The sequence below is a fragment of the Hyperoodon ampullatus genome (assembly GCF_949752795.1).
Source record: "Hyperoodon ampullatus genome assembly, chromosome: 2".
NCBI lineage: Eukaryota > Metazoa > Chordata > Mammalia > Artiodactyla > Ziphiidae > Hyperoodon > Hyperoodon ampullatus.
Window position 1 is genome coordinate 34,839,708 of NC_136915.1, and position 14,216 is coordinate 34,853,923.

At 55.9% G+C, this 14,216-nt stretch overlaps 1 protein-coding gene across 2 annotated transcripts in view; it reads right to left on the reverse strand.

The window, feature by feature from the left end:
* Nucleotides 1-8,331: 8,331 nt before the first annotated feature.
* HIVEP3 (HIVEP zinc finger 3) overlaps nt 8,332-14,216 on the reverse strand; it is a gene marked incomplete at both ends in the record, with an annotated part of 57,526 nt that continues 51,641 nt past the window's right edge. Inside the window, 2 exons of one of the 2 annotated variants that reach the window (XM_079697368.1) lie at nt 8,332-9,141; nt 10,261-11,159. In XM_079697368.1, the coding sequence (XP_079553494.1) occupies nt 8,332-9,141; nt 10,261-11,159 (1,709 nt within the window). Of the gene's footprint in view, nt 9,145-10,260; nt 11,160-14,216 lie in introns of both variants that reach the window. The other variant, XM_079697367.1, reaches the window with a different exon arrangement.

Here is a 14,216-nt window from a genome sequence, read left to right on the forward strand (position 1 = left end):
AGTCTGTCCGTGGACCAGGAGCTCCTGAGCAGTTGGCCGTGATGAGCCTCATGCGGTGTAGCCCCTTCTGCTCCCTCCTCAGCCGTCCCCTGTCCTCGCCTGACTCTTCCGGCTTCCTGTTTCTCTCTGCTCAAGCCCATCTCAGACTGGCCTGCCTTCTGAGCCCACCCTGCCGGCAACGGTCTGTCCCTGGGAGTCTCTAGGACCGAATGTGACCTCCGGGTCCTGAGCCCAGAGAGCGTCCAGGCCTAGAGTGAGGGTCCAAGGGGGAGCAGCAAGGCTTGGCTCAGGCCTCAGCAACAACAGGCAGCAGCCCAAGCCTTCCTGAGGCTCTGAGTCAGGTGTAACCCCGGTTGGTGGCCCTGCCACATGCCAAGGTATGATCTTGGGCTCTCTTCTGTGAAGTGGGGATGTGTGCCCCAACCTGCCTCGCTCCGAAAGGGAAACTGCTTCGTGAACTCCAGAGCGGCCGTGGGAGGCCTGGTGTGAGTGACTGGTGGGCCTTGGGCCCTGCAGCTTGCTGGGGAGTCTGGTTCTTCAGAGAATTCACATCCACTTTCCACGCTCTCAAACACTGGATTCCCAGCCCCGGGTTCTGCTAGTCCATCCTTGTACCTGCAGCCTCAGACACGGGGATACACGTGGCTACCAGATGGCACTGCTGAGCAGCCAGGCAGCTGCCAGGAAGAAGCTCTGGCCAGGGCCCGCCTGGTCCCACTGGTGCCTGGGCAGAAGGAGGTGGAGAGTCTGAGATCCAGGGCTCCCCGTGGGGTCAGAGCGCAGGCTGGAGAGCAGAGGGAGGAACTTGGGGTCCTCGGAGGCGTTGCATTGGAGCCGGACTAGAGTCAGTCCTCACACAGCCTCTGACTAGCCCTGCACCTTTGGCTGGTGAGGGCCTTTTGGAACTTCTGTTTTCTTCTGTAGAAATGGGGACAGTAACTCTAAGCTCCCTGAGTTTTTGTGAGGACTACAAACAGGGCTTGTAAATGCTGAACGCAGGGCCTGGCTGATACTATGCTCTTCTTCTTCTGGGCCTCCTTGGAATTCCACTTTTCCACTGGTCTCGACTGAGACCTGGGTTCTCCCCAAGGACTTGCTCCCAGGCAGCTGCTCCTCACCTTCCACATCCCATGATTCCAACGCCAGGTGCCATCTTCGCTTCCAGGCCTCCTTCCACGCCATTATTTTTTTCACTCCCTGTAAAAACCCAGCACCTTTTTGTTTTGTTTTGTTTTTGTTTTTTTTTGTTTTTGTTTTTTTTGCGGTACGCGGGCCTCTCCCTGTTGTGGCCTCTCCCGTTGCGGAGCACAGGCTCCGGACGCGCAGGCTCAGCGGCCATGGCTCACGGGCCTAGCCGCTCCGCGGTATGTGGGATCCTCCCGGACCAGGGCACGAACCCGTGTCCCCTGCATTGGCAGGCGGATTCTCAACCACTGCGCCACCAGGGAAGCCCAACCAGCACCTTTGAGGCCAGTGCCATCAGGCCCTGCCCCTCCCCTGTCCCATTGCTGACATCTGCTCAGCTCTTAGGCACTTCTGACACTACGTCCTAGCCTCGTGTGATTGTCATTAGTGCTGTATTCATATATTCCTCGTCTCTTCCGCTAGGCACAGCCATGTGACTCGTTTTGGCTGATGAAATGTGAAAGGAGGAATGTTTGTTCCCAGGTAGAGCATTTAGTTGTCCATGCAACGTTTCACAGCTGTCTCCTTTTTTCTGCCTCTGAGGTCATGGGAGCACGGGATAAAGTCTCCATCAGCCTAGGTCTCCAAGTGATGAGGACGAGTACAATTCTGCGGCTGACCCACATCAGACATATAGCAGAAGGGAAAACCTCAACTTTCATTGTTTTCAGCTCCTGAGCTTCTAGGTTGCTTGTTTCTGCAGCGTGACCGCCCCCATGCTGATTGATGTAGCCTGGCTCACAGCTCAGGTCTCCAGCCCAGCCCTGCAATCATCAGAGATGACTGCACAGGCCACTTGCATGACCCACTTGGCATCCTGGACACTCGCTTCCCAGCTTCTTCATCTCCATTCGTGTCCTCTTTCCTTCCAGCTCAGCACCCACACCTGTGGTCCACACCACCCTCATCCACAACGGTCCTGCCTCTGGAAAAATGAGCTAAGACAATTCCCAGCCTTTTCTTCTCTGTTCTCATCCAAATCCCCAGTCACTTGACCACTGGACTTGCTCTGTGGAAGCCACCCCTGTTTGCTTCCTTCCGAGCCCGTGACTTCAGGGCTCCATAACGTCACCTCTTCATTGGCCAATTCTCTTACCTCCCGTACCCCACTCCTTCTGTCCCGTGGCCAGGCAACACCCCCCCCGCCCCGCCCTGGAATGAATCTACCTGGCCACTTTCTCCACACTCACAGCGTGGCCTCTGAGCGCTGCTGGACAAACCACACATTGAGCAGGAGTGGTGCCACACCGGCCTTCTGTTTCCCTGTCCGGCTTTCTCCCACTCCCCTCAAAGGCCATTCACACCTTCTCAAGTCTCCAATCTTCCCTGACCTGCAGCTTCCTCCTCCCCTCTCAGCAGGTGACCTTACTCCATTGCACAGAGAAAATGTCCTCAACTTCTGTCACTGACGTCGCTTGCGTCTCTTCCCTTGGGTCAGACTGGGAGAGGTATCTGCATCTCCTCCTAATCAAGCAGGCTGGGGTTTCACCATCTCCTTCCCACACTCAACGTCTTTCTTTCCTGGACCCCATACACCCCTCCAGCTGCTGCCCCATCTGTCCCCTGCCCTCCACCGCAGGCCCCTGGGAGGGTGTCTGGATCTGCTGTCCCCACTGCCCCCTTCTCCTCACTCCCAGCCACCACCCCCGGCCTCCACCATTCATTCAACACTCGGCAGCGTCTACCAAGGGCCTCCCGTGGGCCAGGCGCTGGGCTAGGCCAACTTTTCCCTAAGTCAGCAATGATCTCCCTGCTGCTGAAACAAGCAGGCCCTCTTAGGTTCTTAGTGCTGAGCTTGTGGGTGGCATTTTACCCTGAGGACCTCTCTTGATGGTCCATCTACCTCTTCCTCTGCTCCTTTTCCTGGACTCCCCCCACCCCTGCCAATCCCCCACACCTGCTGCCACGCCCCCCCACCATCCCCCCACCCCGCCCCCACCCCCACCATCCCCCACCCCCACCCCCACCCCCCACTCCCGGACCCTCAAGAGTTTTCCAGGAAAGGTCTTCAGATGACTCAGACTCACTCTGGACTAGAGCTTTGCTCTCTCCCGCAGCAGCAATTATGGCCACTGCAATTGAGTAATTCATGATGTCATTATTTGCTTAAGGATGGCCTCTCCTGTTAGAATGTAAGCTCTTTGAGGGCAGGACTGTCTGTTTTGCTCACTGTTCTATCCAATGATTAGTCCCTCACTGGCTCTCAGCAAGTCATTGTTGAATACAAAAGGTGGGGACCTATACCTGTCTTCTTCATCTCTGTAACCCCAGCACCCTGTGCAAGGTCCGCTCAGAGGATATTTGTTGAAGGCTTACTATGTTCAAGGTTCTGTTAGCCATGCTGTATACACTGTCTCAATTAATCCTCACAACAACCCTCCACTTTACAGATTAGGAAACAGAGCCCAGAGAGGTTGTGTAACTCGCCCAATGTCACACAGGCAGTAAATAGCTGTGTCATGATCAGTTTCCAGGTCTTACCTTGTAGTGAGCTGAATGGTGACCCCTCAAAATTAAGTGTGACTGATATAGCCTGGCTCACAGCTATATCTTAACCCCTGGAACCTGTGAGTGTGACCTTATTTAGATCAAGATGCGATCATACTGAATTAGGGTGGGCCCCAAATCCAATGACGAGTATCCTTAGAAGAGACACACAGAGAAGGCAGCAAGACGAAGGCAGAGGCAGAGATGAGAGTGATGCGGCTACAAACCAAAGGCCAAAGATCGCCTGCAGCCACCAGAAGCTAGGAGGGAGGCATAAAATGGATTCTCCTGCAGAGCCTCCAGAAGGAACTAACACCTTGACTTCAGACTTCTGGCCTCCAGAAATGTGAGAGAATAACTTTCTGCTGTTTTAAGCCACTTAGTTTGTTAATTTGTTACGGCAGCCCTAGGAAATGAATATAGACCCCAAACCACGTGGCAATGTACCTGTGCCTCCTGCCAAGCCTGGAAGGGAGGGGCCCCTTGAATCCCAGGCTGTGTGACTGTGGCCTGCTCACTTGCCTTCTCTGGGCCTGATTCTCTGTAGCAAAAGAAGCACTTGGGACTCCAAGGGTCCCTCCATTCTTCAACCCTAAGAAAAACCATGAGCCAGGCAAGCAAGCCTCTGTTGGGATTTTCAAATTTATTCCAACGTGCTGTTTTTTTTTAAAAAATATCCTCAGGCTGAACACTCAGCCAGAGCTGTAATAAAGGCAATTATTATACTTGTAAAAACTTCTCATTCACAGTACAGATGTAATTTACAACAAAGGTCACACACATAAATACTGAGCAGTTTTTTCCTTTTGTACATCAGACTCTGTGCTTTAGACCTGCAGGATTTTTTGTTGAGATTTTTTTTTTCTTTTGCACTGATATATACCATACCAACATTGCAAGATGCAAGTGGAGAAACTGGAGTTTAAATAAAATTACAGGCAAAACTACCCCATCCCAGTGTGGTTGCTGTACATATCTACAGTACGATTTTTGGAATGTATTGCCATATAAGAACATAGAAACTCTCTACAGACAATTTCACATACAGAATACATACACCTTTTAGAAAAAAAAAGGCAAATTTTTATCTTACAGAGAGCGTGTATCTTACATTTGCCTATACGTTTCTTTTCTCGGTTTCTTTTTTCTTCCTTTTTTAACACTAGGTTTAGTAAAGTGATCATAAGTGCCAAAGCAGTTTTCCAATGGAAAGCGGACGGGATTCGCGATGCAGAAGCAGAATTGGTGGAACAGGTCTTTAGGAACTTTCTCCCCTTGGTCAGTGCTGCGGATCTGTCTCCATGGATGGCTGCCCAGGGAGGACTTTTGCTTTAAAGAAGATTTGCCTGGAGAAAGGACTAGAGAGCAATTCAGCTCTGTTATCTTGCTTGCTCCTATTCAAAAGGGCCGGGTGAGGATGGAGCATAAGTTAGAGGGGTCCGGAAACTAATTCTTTCAGACTTTTTCAAGGAGGGACTGCTGGGTCTGGAAGTTGGAGTTGATGGAGGAGGGAGAGTGGGAAGTTCACTGCTGTCAGCCTCCTGGAGGGTCGCAGTGGTCGGGGCTTTGGCGTGGGGAGGGTGAATAGGCTTGTAAAAAGGCGCCTTGGAGAGGAACAAGGTTAGTACCCAAAATGGCCCTGAGCTTGCTGAGGGTGAAGGGCATCCCGGAGGGTAGCCCTGGGGGGCAGGTGGCTTGGACTCCCCAAGGCAAGGGCTGGCTCTGAAACCTCGGCAAGTTGGCCCACACCCCCCAACCCTGCCGACACCCGAGGACCACAGCAGGCCTGTACCAAGGAACGGCCATCCGGCGCATTTCAGCAGAGCACATGACAGGTGTCCATGCCAACAAATCAGCACTGCTTTCTCTACCGTGTCCCTTAACAGGGACAACAGGGTCACAGGCAAGCTGTAAATGTGCAAGTGGTTGGGAGCAGGGCAGTGGGTCCTGGGGTGCGGGGTGGGAGAGAGTGCGGAGTGAGAGTCTTTTCTACATTATGAGGGTGGGCGTGTGGGCTGGGAGCTCTGTGCTTGGGGGAGCCAGAAGAGAGGCTGGCAGAGGGGCTTAGAGCCATGCTCAGTGACACACGGCCAGGGCTGGTGGCATCAATTCCATTTCTCTGGGCACCTGTGTGGGGCAGTAGCCCTTTGGCCAGATTGCTTGCACAGTGTGTCTCTGTCATTGAGAAATGGCTCTCCAGTGATTCCCGGCCCCCATCCCCTCTGCCTGTGCCTGTGAGCCCCAGTGGCCGTGAGGACTCTCCCCTGCTGGCCACACCGGCCATATGACTAGGCCTCCAGAAAGGAAACCTTGGCAGCTGGGCTGTCTGAATACAGGGGGGAATGGCACCCAGGAGAGCTGGGGTGCAGGGCTTGGGGGAGGGGCCCGGCCAACCCCAAGGTCACAGGCTAGTCTAGCAGAGCCCAGTTACTTTGTAGGTCTGGGGCTGGAAGATCTGGCCCAGGAATACTTCAAGCCTGGGCTGAAGCAATGCCCTTTATCCAGCTCCCAGGCCTCAGTGCTTGAAGTCTCCAGTCCTTGGGCAGCCCCCTGGGGTGGAGCCGGAAGGTAATGATGAGGAAAGCCCTGGCCTCTGGCCTAGGCTGTGACTGTGGCTCAGGCTCCTTCCCACCTCCTGCCAGACCTGACCAGTGCCTGTACAGCCAAGGCTGTTGGCCTTCTTCCAGGGGGGCCGGGAGCCCCAGACTCTGGGTCAGACAGCCAGGAAGTGCTGGCTAACCCCACCCCCTGTACCCTGGAGCCCAGCAGACCCCCAGGTAGGCCCTTCCCTATTGTCCCCTTTTTGTCTTAGCCAAAGGGAAATGAACTAGGTGGTCTGGCTGGAGGCTGACCTGTGACTGGTTTGTCCTGGCAGCAGAGGCCAAGCAGGGAAAGGTCCTGAACGGGCAGAAGAGGGAATTATGCCGGAGGGCGGGGAGCTCACAGATGTGCCCCAGCCCTATGCACCTTATGGTGTCCTGTCTAAACAACAGCTCAGGAGCCCCTTATGGCCACACGATTCATGCAGCCTGCCTGAGGAATGGGGACTGGCCAAGGAGGTCTCTGCTCTGCAGCATTAGCACCTAGCCTGGCTGGGCCATGACCGTGGTCCCTGTGCTTTCTCCCCCTGGTAGAAACTAAAGAAAATGATTTCTGGATGTTGTGGAAAACCCCACCCATCCCAGGGCTGGGTAAACATGCTAGAGTTCAAGTTCCATATTTCAACTTGGGATTTTAATTTCTAGTCTTTTTTTTTTTTTTTTTTTTTAACAAAGCAGGCTTTTGCACCAGGTAACACAGGGCAGTTTCGTACAGGAGGAGATGGGGATGAGGAAAGAGGCACTAGCTATTACTGATTGCTTTGGAGAATTCAAATGACCTTGGATAATAGGAGGCTGGGCGAAATATCAAACACCATTGTCTTTCCAGGTTTATATATATATATTTAATTTTATTTTTTAAAAGAGATTTAAGCCAACCAATAGGAGGCCTGGGCAGTTCCCACCAGTCATGGTTTTGGGTACTTCCTGGGGGCAGTGGAGGCCTGACGGTGTGTGGGAGGGGGACAGGGGGACCAGTCCTGCTGCAAAGTGGTCCAGAAATGAGTCCTTGCAAACTTCCAGTGCTCAGCACTGGAAAAGCCCAGCCATGGAGGAAATAGGGCCCTTTGCACCCCAGGGACCAAATGTAAAATGAAGCCCAAGCCTGGCCTCAGGAATGGCAAGGCAACGCACCTTGGATCTTGACCCCCAGGGGTTGGGCCCTGTCACTTCAGCCTTGTGGGTAGTTTCTAGAACAAGGACGGCAGCCAGTGGCTGGGACCCTGAGAGCAAGGCCGAGGTCAGGTGCTCAGGAACCAGGAGATGGATGGTCAGGAACTCCTTTCCCAGGCCAGAGGGTGAGGGTGCGGTGAGCAGAGGTGCTGGGCCAGGGGGCAGGGGGATTTGTCTACCGGTCAAGTGCCAGGATGGGATCGTGACACAGACCACCTGGACGTCTGGGAGTCCTGGGGAACCAACCAGCTCCTACCTTCCTACCCGTTCCAAGTATTTTGTGTTGAAGTCCTAGGAGAAAGAAAGTCGGAGTTTTCTGGGCCTGCCCGTGGAGTCTCCCTGCCTGTCCCTCTGCCTCAGGCTGCTGGCCCTTCTGCTGGCAGCCGGGGGAGGCCACTAGCTGGGGTGGGATAAAGCAGCAATAAATAGGAACCATAAACAACTGTACATAGGAGTGCTTGCTTTTACATTTAATTATATATATTTTTTAAGTTTCTTTTTTTCTCTCTCTCTGCTTCAGTGCATTCCCCTTTCTCTTAGCAACTGACCGCCTCTTGCCAGCCTTGGGGGGTGGCTGCTGACCACAGCGGCCCAAGGTGAAGCCCCACCTAAATATTCACAGCCTCAAATACCTCGTGGGGTTTTTAAATGTTTGTGTGTGTGTGTGTTGTTTGTATCTTTTCAAGCAACAAAAGGTCACAGAAAAAGGCACAGGTAACTGCATACATGGTGGGAAGATACGACAGACGGGGGCTGAGCAGAAGCTTCTTGGACAGAACAACAGATGGGACAGGGAGCCCGTGACAGCAAGATGATTCGAGGAAGTCGGCTGGAAACGTCTGTTGTCAAACACCGGAAGCCAGATGCTGAAGCGGTCGGGGAGAGGCTAAGTGCTCCGGGGCCCCCGGTCCTCGGGCTGGTGTGGAGGTGCCCCGGGCCCCCCACTTCCCGAGGGCTCGGGGGAGCCCTGACTGGTCCTGGGTTCCCCGGAGAGGTTCCTCCTCCGGGCTGGGAAGCGAGCGGAGGCCTCGGCCAGGCAGCCCACGGAACTGCTGCGGTCCAGCGGTGGGGTGGCGGAGGCCGAGGGGTTGGCCAGCGCACGCGGTGACTCCAGGCGGGGGCTCCGGGACCCTGCCCGGCGGCCCTGGGGTGGCCGGGGCGAGGCCTCGGGTGGGGTGTGGGGACTGTGCGTGGGCACGGGCTCTGCGGGCACCTCGGCTGCACGGGGCTCCCAGTCGGGAGGTCTGCCCAGGCCCCTGCTCGTCCTCCCCCTCTCCTTGGGGTGGTCCCTGGCCTCCAGCTCCGAGGAGAGTGTGAATTTGGAGACCTTAGCCACGGGGGACACGGAGGCCGATGAGCTCTCGGTGGGACTCCAGCGGGCTCTCTCCTGGGCCTCCCGGGCCCCCGTCAGGTCGCTGCCACCCCCTGAGAAGCCGCTGACCCAGGCCGTGCTGGGCCCGGGGAGCAGGGTGGGGTGGGCCCCCGGCCGGGCCTGTACCATCTGGATCCCGCCGATGGGAATCAGGGGGCACGGGGCGCGGGTCAAGTGCTGGGAGTGCAGAGGCAGGTGGCTGAAGATGTTCTCCTCTGTCCGGGCCGGGGTGTGGCCGTGGAAGTCATGGGGGGTGGAGAAGGGTCGGGAGAAGAGAGGATGAGCAGGGCCAGGTGAACAGGAGGGACTTGGCGACTCGGCCTTCTGCTGGGGTCAGAAAATAAGACAGAGTAAGGCGAGGATGATGTGCTGGGCACATGGAGACCCCAAGGCCTAGAGTGAGGAGGGGACTCGCTGAGATCACAGAGCAAGTCCTGGCTGAGCTGGCCCAGAACCGAGTCCCAACCCCTGTCTACGGTGTTGCCCTGTGGGGGCGCCCTCTCTGGAACGGTGACCATGGGTACACTCAGGACATGGTCCCCTGCCTCCAGCCAGCTTGTCTGTCTTCTGAGGACGGGGCTGCCTGGTTGGCCCCTATGCACCTGGCCCTCTGTCTTGGTTCTGTGGTTTCTCTTGTTCCTCAAATGGTACTGACCCAACTTAACCCTAGAATATGAGTTCCCACTCCAGGCTCTTGGCCTTCTCCCACCTCCAGGAATTTTCACACGACCCCAAAATTAAAAATCAAGTTAAGATTCCTAGATCTTGTTCCCCCTGGAGCTTGAATCTCTGCTGGTGGTGAGCAGCAGTGTTGGGTTATGACAATCTGGTGACAGAAAAGGTGTTGAGAGGGGAAAGGTAAGTGGACGGTGATAACGATGTCAGTGCTGGAGATCATGACAGCGGTGGTGATGGTGATACTGTGACAACCGTGATCAAGCTGATGGGGTGGCTGGAGTGTAATGATGGCAGATGGCAGTGGTGATGTGACAGTGACAGTGCTGATGGCATGACAGGGATGGTGTTGGCTGCAGTGACTCTGAGGGTGCTGGTGGCAGTCATGCTGGAGATGTGATGATTTGGGTTGAGCTCTGCCATCTGCTCAAAGAATATGTGGAAATGGGGATGGGGATGGGGGTGCGGGGGGAGGAGGCACAAGTATTTACACTCACATCCAAGGCCACACAGCTCATAAGTGGCAGAACCTGGTTTTAATCCTGGGTAGTCCAGCTCCAGAGTCCATGCTCTGCCGCTTCGGACGCTAAACTAACTGGTTTCAGGCACCCAGCACAGTGCCTGGCATAGGAGGTGCCCAGTACACGTCTTCTTGGGGTGAGCTGGCAGGGGTGTAGCTCCAGGTCTGAGGCCTCAGGGAGGTGTGAGCTTACAGCCCCCCACCTGCCAGCGAGAAGCGGCCCAGCCACCCCGGAGACGGGAACTCACCCACGTGGAGGTGCAGGTCTCCGCTGGGCTTCTGCCGAGAAGCTTGTGAGGTAGAGGCGCGGGTGGGTAGAGAGCCCTTGGGGCCAGCCCTGAGCCTGGGCCGCGCTCGCCCACCGAGGGGCTGCCCGGCCCCACCAAGGCCCACTTCCCTGGCAGCGCTGACCGTGGTGGTGACTCAGCCTGGCCTGGAGACCATCTCCTCGTGGGCGAGTGTCTGTGCGGGCCTGGGTCTGTGGTGCCCTCGCATTCGGGGGGCAGTTCCCTACCCAGGGGGTGGGGGGTGAGAGGAGACAGCTCGAGTCTCGGAGACCCACGAGGGAGAGGGCCCGTCTGGGGGCCAGGTGGGCTCGGGGCCGAGGCCAGTGGCTCTCGGGCCGGTGAATGTCGCTGGGGAGACGAGTCGCTTTTGGTTAGTGAGTGTTTTGGGACGAGTGGTGGGCGGCTGCCTGCTTCTTTGCTCGGGGACCATGGCCTTCTTGGGGACACGGCCTTGGAGCTCAGGGCCGAGCCTGTGTCCTTCTCCATGGGGCCCGGTGGGGCCGGTCCCAGCCGGGGGAGGCACAGGATGCTTTGGCTGGACATGGAGCAGCTGCCAGCTGCCAAGCGCTCGGCTTCTGAGACTGAGCTGCTCCTGGTGGCCTGGTTGCCAGAGGTGGCATGTCGGGGCTGGGGGCCCTGAACAGGTGAGGAGTCTGCCGGCAGCGTGGCTGGCGGGCCGGGCGGGGGTGCCTCCGAGGACGGTCCTGATGGCTCGTCCTGGCTCTCTTCCTCGTCCTCATCCTCATCTTCGTCCAGGTCCGAGTCTGAGTCCGAGTCGTCCAGGTCTGAAAACTGGTGCTCCGCCACGGCCTCTGTGCCCTCTCGCCCTTCTGAGTCCTGGAACGGGTCATCGCTTGTTCCTGAGGGGCAGACACAGGAGACCCGAGGTCAGAGCCAGCCCCAGGCTGCTCTGCTCTAAGCCCCAGAGTCCCAGTCTGCAAACTGGGCCTGACAGCCACGGCAGTGGCACAAGATCGTCGAGAGGATTGGGAACGCTTTGTAAATAACCACAGCAAAAATTACCTTCTATCTACCATGTGCCAGGTTCAGTTCTAGGGCCTGCATGTGTTAATTCACTTAGTCCTCAAATAATTCCGCCGGGTCGGCACTATTCTTATCTTCACGTTACAGACGGGGGACCAAGGTGAGAGAGTTGAAGTCACTTGTCCAGGTAAGGTAAGTAGTAGGGCTGGGATTGAACCATAGCAAACAAGAGAGGTCTTTTCTTTGTTTTTTTTTTTTTCATTAGTATTTCAGTGCTGGCTCCACCATGAGCAAGTTAAGTCACCCTGTTGTGCCTCAGTCTCCCCCTCTGTCAAATGAACTTGACAGTCTCACCTCACAGGGTTTGCTAGGCGGAGGAAACACACTCCTGACACACAGCAAGGACTCATATAATTATAGTCACTCTTAATACATCCATGAAGAAATCTATTACTCTGGGACACAGCAGTCTTGGTGGCCAGTCCAGCAGCACTGGGCATGGTCAGTTTACATACACGTCTGCCACTGTGGCTAGGCTGCTGCTGGCTGATACAACGGTATCTGGCAGGTGGCAGGCCCTGGCCTCTCTGGGGGTTTGGCTAAGCTGGCCTCAGGCTGGCAGCAGAGCAGGGCCTCATCTCAGCCACTCATGTCCAGAGAAGGTACTGTCTTTGCAGAACCCCTGGTGCTCCCAGCTGGGGGGTAATGGAGCTCTGAAATACCAGCCTCCTGGTCTGGCTTTTGGTGGGGCAGCTCAACCAGCTGGGTCACCGCTAACAGGACACAGGCCTAGTTTGGGGATCTATGAAATCGGCATCAATCAGGACTCCAGGGGGAGCTCTGCTAACATCTAGCCCACTTGGCAGGCTCCTGAGGGTTTGGGTCCTGCTGGCCCAACACTAAGCTCATGTCAGTACCCACTCAACTAATGACCAAGAGAGCTGGACACACAGCTGACTCAGGCCACTGGTGCAACCAGGCTTCTGGACCCCACCGTGCAGAGCTGCCCTGGGGGTAGAAAGCCCAGCACTTGTGCTTTCAAACAGCTCAACACACAGCAGTAAGATGCATGCAATGGATGACAGTCGGCATTCAAGAGGATGTAGGTCAAAAACTATGGGGTGGAGCTGGAGCTGGCAGGTGAAGGGAGGGCCATGGGGCCAAGGGCATGGCCTCCTGGCAGCCAGGAGCAGAACAGTGAGAGTGGGGAAGGGACTGGGGATTGGTAAAGGAGTAGGGATGGCAAGGGGGTGCAAAACATCTCTAAGTTTTGCCCCACGCTTTACTTTCCCGCCTAAGACTTTAGCAGGGGGGCCCCGGAGCTCACCTCGCCTCACCTCCCATTTACACGCGGAGAAATCCAGGCCCAGAGCAGGCAAGTGCTTCCCCAAGATCACCCAGAGAGTCCAGGACTAAGGTTTACAACCCTTGCATTATGACACTGCCAGTTTAAAAATGTTTTTATGCATTGAGAAGCAGGAAATGGTCTGGGTTTGAACCTTAGTTCCACCCCTTCCTTGCTGTATAATGTTGAATAATTTAGTGTTTCTCTCTGTATTCAGTTTCCTTGTCTGTAAAATGTGAGTAAGACTAATAAAAGCCACCTCATGAAGCTGTTGGGAGGATTGTGAGGGTCTGACACCTAGTAAGTACCCCATAAACCTTAGCTATTCTCATCCCAAGTACCTCACAACCTCAGCAGACAGGCAGCAATGAGAGCATCTCATCTTGCAGTTCAAGGTCAGAGGGGTGGTGCTACTAGTCAGAGTCAGGACCAGCGGCTCCTGATATTCACCAGGAAGGATCCTAATGTCCCTTTTTACAGATGAGGAAGTTGAGGGGCAGAGAGGGCCGGTGGCCTGCCCCAGGCACCCAGCAGGAGTGATGGAAGCCAAGGGTCCCTTGCCCAGCACAGGGTTCGCAAAGCCCCCCACATCTGGACTCGCCCAGGGCTCTATGGGATGCCCCAGCCGGACGGCCCACTCCCAAAGCCCCTCACTGTCAAGGCTCCACAGAGCTCCGCCTTTCTGTGGCCTGGGACCGGAGGAATGAAGCGCGCTGGGGCGCCGAGGGGGTCCGGCCACACGGTGGCGCTGGTGCTCAACCTCCTCAACCTCAGGGGCGGGGCTGCGGCGCCCGCCCGGCCGCCCGTAGGCAATCGTTCCTAAGCTGTGCTCCCAACCGTCACTTCGCGACTAACGGACAAGCTCCTCCCCGAGCCTTCCTCATCGCAGGAAGTGGCAACTCCGTCCTTCCAGTTTCTTAGGCCATAAACCTCGGAGTCATCCTTGGCTGTTTTTCTCCCTCATGCTTCCCCGCCCCACTGCGTCACCAAACCCCTTCGGCTCTACTTGCGGAATGTATCCAGAATCCGACCACGTCTCCCCACCTCCCTCGGCCCACCCAAGTCCAACACGTGCTCAGCCTGGATCACTGCCTCCAGCCGCGCCCCCTACCGGCCATCCTCTGCATACAGAGTCAGGGAACGGCAGAGGGCGTGGCTCCACCAGGCGGCCAAGTCCATCCCTTGGCCTTCACAGCCACGGCTCTCTCAGACTTAATCTCCCCCTCCCACCCCCGCCCGACTCTGGCCCTCAGGGGATCTGCTCCTGCTGTTCCCTTTGCAGGGAGAGCCCTTCTCCAGGCGCCACTTGGCTTTCTGACACCTCGCCTCATGTTCTCTGTTCACACCACCGAACAGAGAGGCCACTCCCCACGCTTCCCAGCCCCTCACGGATGTTTTGCTTCATACTCATCACCCTTGCCCTATTCCACATTTGTTCATTGCCCAGCTCCCCTCTAGAATGCAGGCTTCCCGAGGACAGGAACTATGTTTTATTCATTGCAGAATCTCTAGCACCTAGAACAGGTCTTAGAACGGGTCTGGTGTTCAGTAATTATTTCTGGAATGAATGCATTGATTTCATCCTCAA